The 16,903-nt window shown below is 41.8% G+C and overlaps 1 protein-coding gene across 1 annotated transcript in view; it reads left to right on the forward strand.

Moving 5' to 3' along the window:
* Positions 1-16,903, forward strand: part of SLC1A1 (solute carrier family 1 member 1) — an 88,404-nt gene that overhangs the window by 51,048 nt on the left and 20,453 nt on the right. The window contains exons 3-4 of the mRNA XM_032291037.1: positions 12,986-13,078; positions 15,554-15,668. Of these exons, the coding sequence (XP_032146928.1) occupies positions 12,986-13,078; positions 15,554-15,668 (208 nt within the window). The remainder of the gene's footprint in view (positions 1-12,985; positions 13,079-15,553; positions 15,669-16,903) is intronic.

Here is a 16,903-nt window from a genome sequence, read left to right on the forward strand (position 1 = left end):
GGCCGAAGGAGGATGCAGGTGGGAAGCTGGGGAGGGTTGAATGAGTCCCCTAAGGATACGTAAATTAGAAGCAGAAACACAGCTGGAATTCAGACCCAAGATTAATCATCTGTGCTCCTGCCTAAAGGAAGCTCTCTCGCCAAATTAAAAGGTAGAAAAAAATCCTGTCATCAAAGCCTCTGGTGAGATTTTAAAAATATTTTATAGCTTTTTTTAAAAAACAGGAATAACCCCCTTTTACATGCTGGTAAGATTAAGAAGTCATATTTACCATGGAAATTTGAATATAGACTGGCTATTAGATGGTATCAATAAATTGTTAATGATTTCTTTAGAGATGATAATGGCATATAGTGGTATAAGAAAATGCCCTTACTTTTTAAATGTATATGGAGTTATGAAATGACATAATGTCTCAAATTTACTTTAAAACAGAAAAAAGGAAAGAAATGGCACAGTTGATATAAAGTCAAGACATTTTCCAAGACAGACATTGTGGGTACTAATAGAAACTACCCATAAATTACATCCTAAAGAACACACTCATGCCATGCCAAGGAATATCTGTGCTTGGGGTCTGCTAACACGTAGGCTTGTAAGTCACATTTATGTCAAACCACCAGAGAAATAACAGGAAATAGCTTATGAATATGCCTGAGAATTATGGCACTGGAAAAATCCTGATCCATGTCTCAGCAGCCAGTGAGTTTAAATTCAGGTCACATTTTCTTTAATACCTCTCAAAATTAAATTGTCATGATTGGAGCCTCCTATGATCAGCACAGGAACAGAACAGCACCTCCAGTCCCACTCCCAGAGGTCCCCTGAGCATCCTTCCCTGATGCTCATAACTTTGCTCAGGAAGAGATTCCAGCTCTTCCACTCCAGCCTCTGCCACCCTTGCCTGAGCCAGAAGCACTAGTGGGCACAGCTCCACCTCCTGGTGTCTGCTACGGCTGCCACTACCCCTGTGACCTGAGGAGTTCCCATCTTTGCTTCTCCATCCTAAGACAGGAGCAGAAGCTTGAGTGCAGTGAGACCACGCTGCTACTTAGGATATAATCTTTGTCAAAGGTAAACCAAAAGCAGATGAAACACCAATGGTGACATCCAGCTGTTTCCTAAGGGGCTCCCAGGGTCCCTTAAGAGGGACGCCCCTCTTCTTAGCTGCCAGCTTGCCTCTAGGAGGCTGGGACCAGCTCATCTCTCCACTGAAAGTGTTCAGAGAGTCCCTGCACCACAGATCCCAGAATCTGACATCGGGTTCTAAGAAGGAAAAATTCTACTGTCACACAGGCCATCCTGTTCTGACCTGGAGTGACCTCTTCCTGGAATGCTTGCCATTGTGGAAGATCCACCTCAGAAAAAAAACCCCTCACAGCCACAGGGGGATAGTTTTTCCTCGTGGACCCCACTAGGAGCCTTCAGTAGAATCCATACCTTAGGACCTGCTGGGTCATTGCAACCACCCTGCTTGCAGAACTTGGGAGTATGTCCAGGTCAGTCCATGCCAGTTCCTGCGCACATTTCTTCCTCCAGAGCAAGGAGAAGCTCCTTCCTAACCATTCCTATGATATCGCAGCTCTGAATTTCCTATAAACACCTGCTCAAACAAAGCCACACACAACTCCTCAAGAAATAGCACCAGTTTGCAGCTCAGTGGATGTCCAGCCAAGCAGATATCAACCCAAGAAAACTCCCTCCCTTCCCTCCTCTCTCCCCCAGGCCACTGAGTATGAGTCCTAGTAATGATTCTGCTTCCTGGGCAAGTCACATTACTAAACACTAGACATCAGGAGAAAATATTTGTGTTTTGTTTATCAATGACTTTCAGTTTCCACCAGACACTGGTTGGGTGATTGGATTTACAATTGAGGAACTTCTCCATAAGATAAATTTAACACTCTACATTTGGAAGATAAAAAAAAAAAAAAAAAAAAAAAAAAAATCTGCTCCAAATTTTTAGATGATTGTTACTACAGTTTTCATGTCAGGATTTCAAAATTTTTAGGGCATGACCTCAACCATAAGATCAGAGGTTTTCTAATACTTTTTTTTTTGGAGAGGGTGGGAAGACAGGGTCTCATTCTGTGGTCCAGGCTGGAGTGCAGTAGTACCATTATAGCTCACTGCAGCCTTGAACTCCTGAGCTCAAGCAATCCTTCCACCTAACTTTTCCTAGTGGCTGGGACTACAGGTGGTGCACACCACCATGCCTGACTAATTCTTATTTTTGTAGCGATGGGGTCTTGATCTATTGCCAGGGCTGGTCTCAAACTCCTGGCCTCAAGTGATCCTCCCACCTCGGTCTCCCAAACTGCTATGATTACCAAGTAAAAAAGTTTAAAGCCTTATAAAAGCTTGGATATATTCGGTATTTATTAAACAACAGCCAGATGTGGAGTACGTATGTGAGTCAGTTACCTTTCAAGCAAGGTTTTTCTATAAAGGGTCCAATAGTAAATATTTCAGGTTTTACAGGCCCTGTGTTTTTTGCCCAACTACCCATCTCTGGTTGTCATGGGAAAGCAGCCACAGACAATATGTAAATGATTGAGGGTGACTGTGTGCCAACAAAACATTTATTTACAAAAACAGGAGCCCAGCCTGGAGCTGACCCCTGCCCAGCTAGACTCTGACACTCCAGATGCAATCTAGTTGAGGGTGAATCCAGGTAACAAAATAAACTACCACATCAGGGAATGAGTACGAATGCACTGAAGAGACTGAAGAATAGAGAATCAGCAGAATCAAGTCCAGTTGGTGATAGTTTTAGAGCACCTTATTTGTAAACTCAGGCTTTACAGCAGACGACACACTTAAATCTTTGGTGCTGGGGAAGGCTTTTTTTAAAGGCTATGTATTCATTTACTCAGAGGCAGCTGTGTATCTGGAAAGAATCCCACATCCTCCAATGAAAAGAACCATGCCACGTGCCTCCCCGAGACAAGGTTCAGTTTTATTCAGCTAACATTTGTTAACTCCAACTGCATGAAAACAGACTAACAGAAAACCACATATAAGATGTGAGGCCCTGCCACTCACATGGTCATGGAGCTGAGGTCATCTGACAGCCAGGTCCAGGAGACCCTAGTTAGCAAGAATTGTAAGACTTGAAGATGCACAGCACTTCGTTGTCCAACATGCTATTAAATATAAGCCTCTGTTCATAAACATAGGTGGCTAAGAGCATTTAATGTCAACTTTAGCTATGGGAGAGAAGTATGCATTCTTTTCTTGAAACGTTCATGGTCTGTTGTGCAGTTTAGTTTTATAAAAATTGCCATTCAAGGTGGTTTATAAACTTAAAACTCCATGCTGGGTAACACAAAGTTATTGGCTAAGACTGTACAGTCTGAGAGTGAACTTCTTGCCCCATTTGCAACATCTGGGACCAGTGGTGTCTTCCTGTACTTTAAGTGCTCCTTTCCCTAAGATTATCAAGAATTTGTGTTAAGTTAGAATACAGCTGTTGAAGCAAAAGGACTTATTCTATCAATTTGATTTCTGTAATGCCTAGCCTCCAAAGATGAAGTGACCACATAGTGTATAAGGAAGAGTTCCCATAATGAACATACCATTTGCAAGTAATAAAATGAATAGTGGCAAGAGATAAATATGTCGTGCCCTCAGATAGTGAAACCCAGAGGATCCGCCATACATGAGCCTACTTTCTGACTAAACAAGTACTAGACTTGTTCATAGCTCTGTTCAGCTGTAAGATAACCTAATTGTATTTCTTAAAAAGGGATTCTAAGGACCTTCTATGTACTGGATTCATGGACCTAGGAGACCATTTATTTATTCATTCCATCCTTAATAAGCCAGGCTCTGATAGACACAAAAGATGTAAAATTAAGTCTTATTTCAGCAAGAAAGAGTACTTTACAATGCTGTGTGATAAGCACTTTCTGGGAATGAGGACAGTGGAGGGGACATTGGGAGGAGCCAAGGAGCCATTCTGAAGGAAGCATAGAAATCAAGTGAAAGGAAGAGGAGGGGAATACCAGGCAGAAGAAAACAACAACTTTGTCCTCCCAAAATAGCTTCTTGGGAGGACAGTGGGACTTGAACTGGAATGCTGGAAACATGGGGAAGAGGAATGGGATGGAAGAGGTGAACATGAGGCTTTATTGGCCTCGTGTGCTTTGCTAAGGGGACTGTACTTGAGCCTGTAGATGAGGGAAGCAAGTTCTAGCAGTGACTCCCACTTGTGCCATTCTCTACAGAGGGACACCTGAACAAGAATCCATCCTAGAGGGGCAGGAGAGTCTAGTGGTTAAGAGCACAGACAGGAGCCGTACTTCTATGGTTTGAATCCTGGTTCTGCCATGGATTCGCTGTGAAACCCTGGAAGTTACTTAACTTGTCCTCAGCTTTAAAATAGGGACAATAATAATAATAATGTGTCATAGAACACCTAGAATGCTATATAATTTTTTTTATTTATTCTTTTTTTGTCTGAAACTTTCAGAAGTTCCTATAAAGTACTTGAATTAGCAGCAGAATCTACAAGGACAATATTAGAATTGAGCTACACAGATATGAATGCACCGAATGCATTCATTCTGGAAATGAGAACAATATAAAAAGGCTTGCTCTGCCATCAGTGTGTAAAGTTCACCAGCATGTAAGAAGCTTCTGCCTAGAAATCTGAGATACCAATTTTATGGATAAAGAGAAACAGGGACAGCTCAGTCATATTTAGGTTGTGGCAAAAGCCCAGGAAAGTCTCACTGACCCATTAGCTAGCTGCTGCTGTCAGAGCAATCATACAGACTTTGGAAGAGAACAGTGGAGTTCCTCAGATCCTCTGGGGTGTGTTTAATGCTTTTATTGGACAATAAGTTCAGGGAGTCAAAAAGTTCATGGAGTCCTCTGAAAAAATGGTCCTAACTACAAATACCACTATGTTCCATAGCAATGAAAAAAATGTAAAAATGTTAAAACAGCTCCTGGACTGCTGAAACGAGGACATAGCCCACCACTTTTTTTTATTTTTATTTTTAATTAATTTTTTTTTTTTTGAGATCGAGTCTCTGTGGCTCAGGCTGGAGTGCAGTGGTGCGATCTCAGCTCACTGCAACCCCTGCCTCCCGGATTCAAGGGATTATCTTACCTCAGCCTTCCAAGTACCTGGAATTATAGGTGTATGCCCCCATTCCTGGATAATTTTTGTATTTTTTAGTAAAGACAGAGTTTCACCATGTTGGCCAGACTGGTTTTGAACTCATCACCGCAAGTGATCCACTTGCCTCGGCCTCCCAAAGTGCAGGGATTACAGGCATGAACCACCGCGCCCGTCCAGCCCACTGCTTCTTGATGCATGTTTTGAACATCAAATGTGGACCAGCTGACAGACGCTTCAAGGGGATCTTTAGCTGATTCTGTTCAAAGACCAGTTTATTTTGTTAACATCACCAAATAGCCTGGAATGGTGATATTACCTATTTTAAGGGAGTTCTTAATGTCGCTAAGAAAAGTAGATGTTATAGGTGACACATGCACAGAAAGATATTTTGCATGTTCCCCTTTGCCTCTTCCCTTCCCTTTGAACATCCAGGGAGTACTAATCCAGGTTGAGAAATTTCCCTATGCCCTGGATTAACAAAGTAAGATCATATCCTGCCTTGTTTTCCCTGGGGAATAAAAGAAACATTTTGGAATTTGAAAATTATGAGCCTGTTTATTTAATCCTAATAGTAGCCCTATGAAGTCGTCAAGTAGGTGGGACCTTAACTCCATCTTTAAAGATAAGGAAACACGAGGTTGAAGACAGATTAAGCCACTTTTTCAAGATCACACAGATCATAAGGGCAGCACCTGCGACTGGCAAGTTTTGTTCTGGCAACACGCTGCTGCCAGTGGGTCAGAGCCTGGGAGAGAGATCCAGGGCAGGCAACCATACTTAAATGACTGTTATTCATTCAATCAGCATGTTTATTGAGCATCTCCTATGTGCTGGGCACTGAGTATACATTTGTGAACAAGCTTGTGTCGAGGTCTCCAACCTTCATGGAGCTTAAAACTTAGCAAGAAAGAGATGTAAAATAATGAACCCATGATAAAAATTGTTGAGACATGATATGCACAGGATGCCAAGTAAGGAAATCAGGACTCCCTGGTTTAGCCTGGATAATCAGGGAAGGATTCTGAGGAAAGGTCTTAAAAGGCAAATGAAACGTGAGGACGAGCACTCCAGGTGGACAAAAGTGCCTGAACGCCTTCGGGTGGGAAGGAGCTTGGTCTGTTCCAGAAAAGGCTGGAGGAGGTGACAAGACAGGAAGATGAAACAAGGCAGGGCTGGAGAGGCAGACAGTGTCCCCTCTGCAAGGCCTGTTTGCCAAGGTAAGGATTTTCTCATTTTATCTTCAGTGCCATTGAAGAGTTATCCTCATACATAAAATGACCTGATTTATGTTTCTAAAAGATCTCTTTAGTGACCATGTAATGAAGGAATGAATGAGGGAGGGAATGAATCAGTTAATGCTTGTTGAATGCCTTCCATTTGCTCAGTGACACACGTCATCTTTATCATTTATTCAGGAATCATGGAGGCTGTTTACTGAGAACACACTTGGTTCTGGGCACTGTACTAGGTCTGTTATAGACATAATTTCTAATCCTCACAACAGCTGTGCAAGCTGAGGCTGTTCACTTTGTTCCTCACAACCTTAAGACGATAGAGGCATTTTAGGTCCTCCAATTTATAGATGGAGAAGCTGAGTCTGGGAGGAGGCTGGGATTTGAGCCCAGTCTGTCCCACCAAGCCCATGCCTTCTCTCTGCGCAGGTGGTCTCTCTGCTGGTGACAGAGACAGGAGTCATCTACATGGTGGATTTTAACTTTATGCAACAATGGGTTTGGATGTGGTATCCATTCAAAATGGTGTAACACCACCAAATGCCAGACCTAAAAGAACTTCCAATAAGGGATTTAATTTTGATACCTTAACAACAATGTGGAGAGATTGTCACGAAAGCTTTGTTCTCAGTGGGTGGTTGCTAAATCAGAGAGCTCTAGGAGGAGTCTTTTTGCCCTCGGATGTTTATTTTTAAAACATGCTATTGTTTAGCCAGGCAACTGCTTCCTTTGGAGTGTTTTTGTAAAAAGTTCAGATGATTACTGCTTTGACTGGGAGCCAATGCACTTGCTCATCAGAGCCTTATCCTGAGGTGAAGAAAGCAAATGCCTTTTCCTAAAATAAAGAGCTAGCAGGTGCCCCTGACTTCCAAGGACAACCAGAGATTTTATCCCTGTTTCTAGGCCACAGCCCAGCCTCAAAACTGTCCCAGGTTCTAACGGACAACCCTGGGCTCATAGAACCCAGGCTCATGGAATCCTGCTCTTCGTTTTCTACCCTTTTCAGATACTACCTGTTCCATCAAGCCTCTGCTGGTCATCTAAATCTGGTGACAGCTCAGGTTCTTCTGAAAGCCCACAGTACCTATTCCCTGCACCAGGGCTTCAAAAAGCATCTAGTTTTTAAACTGGATGGAGCAAATCCAGTTGTTAAAATTTCTGATCTGTTACAGATTAGTAACCTTTGTAAACTATAAAGCAAATTACTAGAAAAATTATATTAAAAATAGACATACAAAATACTAGCCCCCTCCCCCTTTTTTTTGAGTTGGAGTCTTGCTTTTATTGCCCAGGCTGGAGTGCAATGGCGCTATCTCAGCTCACGGCAACCTCCACCTCCCAGGTTCAAGCAATTCTCCTGACTGACTCCTGAGTAGCTGAGGTTACAGATGCATGCCACTACACACAGCTATTTTTTTTTTCAGTAGAGACGGGGTTTCACCATGTTAGCCAGGCTAGTCTTGAACTCCTGACCTCAGATAATCCACCTGCTTCAGCCTCCCAAAGTGCTGGGATTACAGGCATGAGCCACTGCGCCCAGCCCCTATTTTTTATTATTACATTCAACAGAAATAAAGTTACTGTCCAATTACTGTAAACATTTTAAATACTCACTGTTGATTTTTGTGCAGATGCCATCACAACTGCTTAGTTTCCTCTCATTTATCACCTCCCATAGGACAGCTTTCAGCTCCCTGGAGAAATGAGTTCTGATAGTGAACTGTAAAGAGAGGGGGTCCTCTAGACCTTGCCAGCCACCAAAGATGGCCTGAGAGCAAGAAACCCAGGTGGCCATTGGGAGTAAAAACTCAGAAATAAAGCACAAATGGTTTACTTGTTTGGTACTAGGGTGGGCCAGCTGTCTGACGTCCCACCAGTTATAGTCTAATGCCTGGATTATCATTCTCACAGTCAACATTCATTGAGCTAGAACACAAGTTCTCACCAAGACAATATCGTCTCCAAAGCAGCAAAAGCTGTTTTTATTTGGTGGTGGTGGGTTTGGGGAGAAAATCTTACTCTTTTTATGTAAAAACAACAACAACAACACATGTATCATCTACTGTACAACCAGATACACAGTTTGTGGTTTTAGAATTTCACAGGGGTGGTGATTAGGAAAAAGGCTTAGAGGGGCAGGGTTTGCACAACAATAATGACAACAAAACAAGGTTGAAAAACACTGAGATGCTATATATGTTCTCATGAAGTCTTTTATGGCTGAAAAGTGTTCTCCTTGGCTGCCCTGGGAGCCAAACTAAACCACCATGTACAAGTGGTTTCTAAGGAGACTACATGCTGAGTTCCAAGCTTTGAACCCACAAGTGGATCTTTGAAGTGGAGTCATTTGTAAGGGAAGGATTACTTGTAAAAATGCAGCTCTTTCTGTCATGTGGAAAGCTTCAAGTACAAACATTCACAGAGAACTTTATTTAATGCACTGGGGACCCAGTTAAGAATAAGCTTTGGGTCTTAGAGCTATATGGTCAGCGCTGTGATGGAACTACTTGCCAGGAGATTTGGGCTTAGCGTTTTCCTTTCCTCTGCCCATGTTTGCGAGGCAAAGAGCTTTTCCCAAATCTGGTAAGGGAGTTAAGCTATAGTTAGCTCACTCAACATGTTGAGCATCCATGAAACACAAAACACTGGTAGGGTCTAGAGAGATTGGGCAGTCCAATATGATAGCCATTAGCCATGTGTGGCTACTTAAATTGAGATTAATTAAATTGGCCAGGTATGGTGACTCACACCTATAATCCTAGCACTTTGGGAGGTCAAGGTGGGAGGATCACTTGAGCTCAGGAGTTCAAGACCAGCTTGGGCAACATAGTGAGACCTCATCTCTAAAACTAAAAGAAAAATAAATTGAGATTAATTAAAATGAAATAAAATGAAAAGTCAGTCACACTAGCCACTTTCCAAGTGCTTGCTAGCCATGTGTTACTTTGTGGCTACTGCAGGGGACAGCACAAAAATAGAACATTTCTATCATCAGGAAGCTCTACTGGACAGTGCTGGTCTAGAATTTTGCAGCACATGGATACAGCCAATATGGAACAGTGGTTAAGAATATGGCCTTTGAGGTCAAGCGTAGATTGGGATCCCAGCAATACCACTCACCTCGCCAGCTTTATGATCATATGGTACTTAGCCTTTCTGAGCTACAGTTCTGTCCTCTGTAAAACAGGGGTAATAATGCCAGCCTCTTTGGGTTATAATGAGAATTAAAGATGATGCATTAACATGAAGTCATTGCTCAATATGATGTCTATTGTGATCATTATCGTTATTTGTATTATAATGATCATTCTCATCATTATTGACATTACTGGCAGGTGGGGTGTTTATAACCATCCACACAGACATTTTATGGTCATTAAGTTCTGTAATGTTCCTATTTATAGAGGTTTTCAAAGATTCGGCTGTTTGCCTGTATTTCTTCTCTCCCTCTACCATGGTCACCACCCATATCCCCAACAACACAATAAATCATCTAAGAGCCTGGATTTGGGGGGCCAGCTCTGCCCCCATCAGTGATGACTAGAGAGGTAGAGGGGTAACTATACAGTGTAGAGAAGTATAATTGTTGATTTGAGTACATTTCCGATATATCCAGGAAAATGATAGGATGGAGGCAGATTAGAGGAATGGGAAACAAAGGCCCTTGCTGAAAGTTATTACAAGATAGTTGCTGTGCTCCAGGACAGAGGGGAAATTGGATGACTACTTGGGGATGTATTATTTAAGGTATTTCCACCAGGGATCTCATTATTATCACCTTTTATTGCCAGCTGAGTCCTGGAATACAAGCAGAGGCACCAGCCCACGGCCAAATCATTAAGACAAATTAAGACATATTAACATATGCTAGAAACAATTACCCATATAGATTTAATTTGTTTCACTGCTGGAAGAAAATCCTGAGAGGGCACCAAACACATACCCAAGAACAGTTCTGTACCCACTCTGTGACTCTCACTTGACCGCACTTTAGGGGCTGGAATCTGCTTAAATTGGGCATCTACCAAAGAAAGACGTTATATCCGGAAACAGATCCCATGTTAGGGTTACAGGTAGTTATGTGAGTTACTTGGAGTCTGTTAAGGTGGTGACTTAACCTATGATTATTGTTAGAAATAATTATTATAGTTATCAAAATAATGTACTGAACTCTAAAATGAAATAGGCATATATTTTAAATTATATAATATACTTAGCAAGCTTACGTATTTGCATAATGATTTGCTCTTTCTTTAAGAGACCTAAACTAAATATGAGATAGTGAATTTGTTTCTGAATTTTGGCCTTCAATCCCTCTTGACTTTTTTGTTGTTGCTGTTGTTCCTTGCCTGATTGTTATCTTTCATCGTCTTACTGTGAGGAAAAGAAAGTTTCTTCAGCACAGCCAACTGCATTTTTCTCAAAATGAATAGAATCCATCAAGGTTATTCTAGAATGTGACTATTGCAGTATGCCCATTATATGGCAATTGCACCACTTTTTCCCAGAAGTTGGCAAATGGCCCCTTAACAACATCCTGGGGTAGCTGCCAGAGTACCTTCTCTCAAAATATTAACTTCCAAAGGAGCGATCAACAGCCAGGGAAATGGTGTGTTTAGAGTGAGAAATGACTTGTTCTGTCATCATAATGATGATCACTTCCTTGCAGATTTTTTCCTGTACGTCAAATATGTTTGATTATATATGAGAAGCATAATCCCTAGTCACTTAAAAAAAATGGATATGCCTTTTATAGTGTGGGAAATGAATAAAAAAGCTACCTGTGCACGCTGATAGGCATACAGGTTTACTACCTTTCCCTTGGGGTTACCTTCTGACAACCTCTTCCTTTTTCCTGCTACCCTGTACTTTTAGTCTTTGCAAATGGTTATGGGACAACTTATGTGTGTTGAAGATGCAAAAATAATTTTCTGTGATGATCCTTTAACTCGAAATATGACCGTCATTTTGGAAATCAGGCTGGGTAGTGTCTGAAACCTCCAATGACAGCTTGCTGGAAAATGATTCAGTTGCTTCTCAACTTGGCCCATTTCCCATGTCCAAGTCCAGTTGAAAAGAATGGCATTTGACTCCATTTATATGAGCATCTGTGATAGAGAGCAAGGGTTTCTGGCAAGGAGGGATGCCTGCCTTCCACCTCAAATCCAGTTGTCCTTGACATTCCAGACAGCTCTTTCAAATGTGGGCAATACTTAGTCACCTTATTGGTAGCCAAGGACCATTTGAAGCAAGATCTAACAATATGATCGTAAGTCTCTGACATTACCTGTGCTCTGGGAAATTATTTATTTACATCCTTCCTCTTTCAAATGGAAATTTTAAGATGTCTCACAATAAAAGCTATACATAATAAGGTTTTTCACGTAGAAGCAATTTGAAAATCATGAAAAGAGGAAGGAAACACGCTAGCTATAATGCATAATGACATTACTGTGAATTTGGCCCCGGGATCATTTAAAGATCCAGCAGTAAGTGTATCATTAAATACATTCTGGTACAGCCACATGACAGATTATTGAGCAAGGGTGAGTTTGTAACAATGAGGGAAAATGCTTACAACTACAATATTAAGAAGAGAGGGGGTTAAAAACTATAAAATTCTCTCAGCTATTTACAAAAAATTGAGAAAAATATTAGAAGAAAATTCACCAGAATATTAACTTGGTTGTTGAAATGATGTGGTTTTTATTTTCATCTTTACCTTTTCTCCTATTTTCAGATAGTTGTAATGAATATATATTACTTTTACAATCGTATATAAACATTATTTTTTCAGTTGCACCTGAGCTTCCTGATAGAAAAGCCAGAAAGGAAAACTATTATGAGTTACATGATTCTCATTAAGTGTTTAAAAAAAAAAAAAAAACTCTCTCAAGCTGGGCATGATGGCTTACACCTGTAATCTCAGCAATTTGGGAGGCTGAGGTGGCAGATCACCTGAAGTCAGCAGTTCAAGACAAGCCTGGCCAACATGGTGAAACCTCATCTCTACAAAAAATACAAAAATTAGCCAGGTGTGGTGGTGCGCACCTGTAATCCCAGCTACTCAGGAAGCTGAGGCAGGAGAATTGCTTGAACCTGGGAGGCAGAGGTTGCAGTAAGCCGAGATCATGTCACTGCATTCCAGCCTGGGCAACAGAGTAAGACTCTGTCTCAAAACGACAACAACAACAACAGACTGTCTCAGTTCTTCAAGATAAACTTTTCCTCGATAACTGAATTCCAAAAGAGGTTTACCATAAGGGATCTGAATGACATAATACAAATCTTAGTAAGGTTCTTAGTGCAAATGCAGAAGGGGGTCTCCTTATGACTATTTCCTGACCAACTCTAGGAAGATCTGAAGGAAGGGCTCTCCTGTAGGCTAAGGCTGTGGGAAGCTGCCTGCAGAGGGACTTGCACCTCACTGGGCTTTCCTCTCTTAACTCTGTGTTTGGAACTTTCAAGTGTTGCCTTTGCCCATTGCATGTTGTTGCCCATTGTCTGGTAGATGCAGAGAATATCCCTCAGCTCTTTATTTCACACCCTGAGGATTAAATCGCCAGTCCTGAAAACCAGTCTTTTAAAATTAAAGTGATTTCATTTCTGTCTCCCCCTTCAGGTGTTGCTGCACTGGATTCCAATGTATCTGGAAAAATTGGTCTACGTGCTGTCGTGTATTATTTCTGTACCACTGTCATTGCTGTAGTTCTAGGTAAAATTTGTTTCTGAATCCTTATTACTCTAATAATGGTGATTTTTTTTTCGTTCAAAAAGTAGTTGGCAGCCATATGCGGTGGCTCAGGCCTGTAATCCCAGCACTCTAGGAGGCTGAGGTGGGCAGAGGATCCCTTGTGGTCAGGGGTTTGAGACTAGCCTTGCCAACATGGTGAAAAGCTGTCTCTACTAAAAATACAAAAATATTAGCTGGGCATGGTAGCATGTGCCTCTAGTCCCAGCTACTTGAGAGTCTGAGGCAGGAGAATCGCTTGAACCTGGGAGGCGGAGGTTGCAGTGAGCTGAGATCACACCACTGCACTCTAGCCTGGGTGACAGAGCGAGACTCCCTCTTGAAAAAAAAAAAAAAAGTAGTTAGGGCTGGACACAGTGGCTCATGCCTATAATCTCAGCACTTTGGGAGGCTGAGGCAGGCAGATCCCCGAGTTCAAGACCAGCCTGGGCAACATAGCAAGACCCCCAAATCTCTTTATAATTTAGAAAAATATATTTTTTAAAAAGTAGTTGGGCTTTTTCTAACACACAATTTTTTTAAATCAGAAAGTAGTATTGTCAAAGTACCATGAAGCTTTTTCCTTTGAAGTCTGTCTGCATGGTACCTTTCATGTGATGAATGTAATGCTGGCTGTATTTGAGCCATGGTGCTACTTATTAAAGTTTCAAGTGAAAAACAGAAAGAGGGTAACAGGTCTATGCCTTGTCAGGATCACTAGGTAGAAGGAAAGGAAGCCATGTAGTTCTTTTTTTTTTTTTTTTTTTTTTTGAGATGGAGTCTCACTCTTATCACCCAGGCTGTAGTGCAATGGCACTATCTCAGCTCACTGCAACCTCTGCCTCCTGGGTGCAGACGATTCTCCTGCCTCAGCCGCCCGAGCAGCTGGGATTATAGGTGCACACCACCATGCCCAGCTAATTTTTGTTTTTTTTTTAGGAGAGATGAGGTTTTGCCATGTTGGCCAGGCTGTTCTCGAATCCCTGACCTCAGGTGATCCTCCCGCCTTGGCCTCCCAAAGTACTGGGATTACAGGTGTGAGTCACTGCACCTGGCCATTTATATAATTCTTAAAGTGGGTAATTACTCTCTAATAGTGGAGTTGAGTATACTTATAAAATATTTCCAGAAATATAGCATTTTAGTGCATTTCACACAGTTAACAAGAGCTAACAGCTAATAGAGCCTTGCTAAGGATAAACCCCACTTGTAAGAGGGACAAAATTCTAATAAGGGAGCAGCTTTTCTTATACCTTTAGCATGGTGTCTTGAAAAATGCTTAGTCTTTGTAACCCTGTGTGACATTTTAAGAAGAATGCCCGGAATGGGAAGACAGAAAGAGCATGTACTCAGATGTGGCAGCAGCTCGGCCCTTGTGGCTCTGCTTTAATGAGCTGATAAGAAGGGGTGGGATGTGGTGAGGCTTCAGTGGTATTAGGCTAAGGGACCCACGGGGGCCTGAACTCTGCCATAAAACAAAATCACATCTCATGAGTTTGCTGAGGAAGACAGACACAGAGAAAATGTAGCAGTAAGAAGCAATATACTGCTCTCTTATTAGCTAGAGGTGTACATCCCTTCTAGAACCCTGAGAGAGGAGAATAGTGGGCCATGTCCACTCATGGTCCCTTACTGCCCTGTGACTCCTCCCACTAGCAAAATGGACCCATTCAGCATCCCAGAGCCCTATACCCCTTGGATTAGCATTGCCTCCTCTTGAGGGAGGAGCAATAAAGAACATGAGGTCCTTTTTCTTCTTCACTTCCCTCCTGTCAAACACCCTCCAATGCTTTGGTCTCTTTTCCTCCCACCTTGGCTTGGACACTCAAGTGACAGGAACCCATTACTTCCCACGGCCACAATGGTGCTGTCAGATGCTCTGTCATGTAGACAGTTCTTCCTTACAGTGAGATGAACCTTCTCTCCCTATAACTTCCATCTATTTGTCCTCATTCCACCCCTGGAACAACATTTTCCCACATGGCTCCTTTCTAGATACTTGAAGACCTATGGTATGGAAGGAAGGCAAGGTTTGTTTTGTAGCATCTGTGGATAAAAGTTGCAGAAAGACATCGATGCATTCTCTGGGATGGAAAATGGATCATCCCTACCCTAACACCTTCCGAGACTGATCTCATAAGTTCAAGAAAAAGAATATTCTCATCAGCAGGTGTTTCCAGAAGCGCGCGCGCGCGCGCGCACACACACACACACACACACACACACACACACACACACACACGGAGTTCCTTCTGTTTACTCATTTAAATGGAAGAGTAATTAAGGTAGCTGCTGAAGTTCCAGAGGAGGCTCAGCATTTTCAGCATTTTGGCTGGACCTCAGGGTCCTCCCCATCACAGTATTGTCTGGTACAACCATGCCCACTGTTCTAAAGGTGATAGGTGTGCCAGGTGCACTGGAAGGTTCCTAATGCTCTGTGGACACTGTCCTTGGCCACAGGTATTGTGCTGGTGGTAAGCATCAAGCCTGGTGTCACCCAGAAGGTGACTGAAATCGAGAGGACAGGCAGCACCCCTGAAGTCAGTACAGTAGATGCCATGTTAGACCTCATCAGGTAAGTGTCTTGCCACAGATGGCTTCAAGGGCCTGCAACCCTATAGTAGCACAAGGCCTTGTGCATGGTTTAATGTTCTGCTGTTCCTGTATTGAAATTTTTAATAATTTTTAAATTATTTTGTACTTTCATTTTGCCCAGGAACTCACAAATTACATAGCCAATACTGCTTGCCAAGTTTTGGTTCCAAGAGGGAAGGACAGAAACAGGCTTCTGTGTCAGGATTTAGAATGAAGAGAGATGCAGATGTGTTGCAGAGAGATGCTGGGATGGATTGGTAGTCAGTTCTGGAGCACCCTTAGAAAAATACATTTTTAAATTGTACAGGAGAAACCTTCTTATCTAAAGCTACCAGAGCTGTAAATAGGTCAGTCAATAAAAAAATACCAGTTAAAGCAGAGACTCATAAAAAATGATATAAGATACATGTTACATATTTTGTTTTCACTTAAAACTTAATGAATATATTCACCAATTTTTTGACATAAGACCAAGGTCTTTTCTTCAAGTTTGTCACCTCATGGTAATTTCATACCGTTTCTGTTGCATACACAGCCCTTATAAATGCATCATCTGCAATTTCCAGATAAAGTTTCTATAGAAGAGAGCACCAAAATGTTTAGACATTGCAAAGAAAGCTGAGTGTAAATCTTTCCAGTTTTTCTTTTTATTTCTATAATCTCCCCATAACTAATCTAACCATAAACATATTAGTCATTGGCTTTTATTGAGTTTCCAGGCATGCAACTTAGTTTTAGAAACCATACCTTCCTTTTTATGTTCATATTTTATTGGTTGATATAATATGTAATTCAGTAATTATGATGATATTTGCAACTGGTATAAAGAATTTGGGAACAAATACAATGAACTCTTGGTAAGTGTATTAATCTGTTTTCACACTGCTATAAAGAACTACCTGGGACTTGGTAATTTATATAGAAAAGAGGTTTAATTGACTTACAGTTCCACATGGCTGGGGAGGCCCCAAGAAACTTACAATCATGGCAGAAGGCAAAGGGGAAGCAAGGCACATCTTACATGGCTGCAGGAGAGAGAGTGAGGCGAAGGAACAAGTACCACTCACTTTCAAACAACCGGATCTCGTGAGAACTCAATCATGATCGTGAGAACTCAATCTTGATCATGAGAATAGCATTGGAGAAACTGCCCTCCACAATCCAATCACCTCCTATGAGGCCCCTCCCCTGGCATGTGGGGATTACAATTTGACC

Source organism: Sapajus apella, unplaced genomic scaffold (genome assembly GCF_009761245.1).
Source record: "Sapajus apella isolate SASKATOON/1434 unplaced genomic scaffold, GSC_monkey_1.0 scaffold24, whole genome shotgun sequence".
Classification (NCBI taxonomy): Eukaryota; Metazoa; Chordata; class Mammalia; order Primates; family Cebidae; genus Sapajus; species Sapajus apella.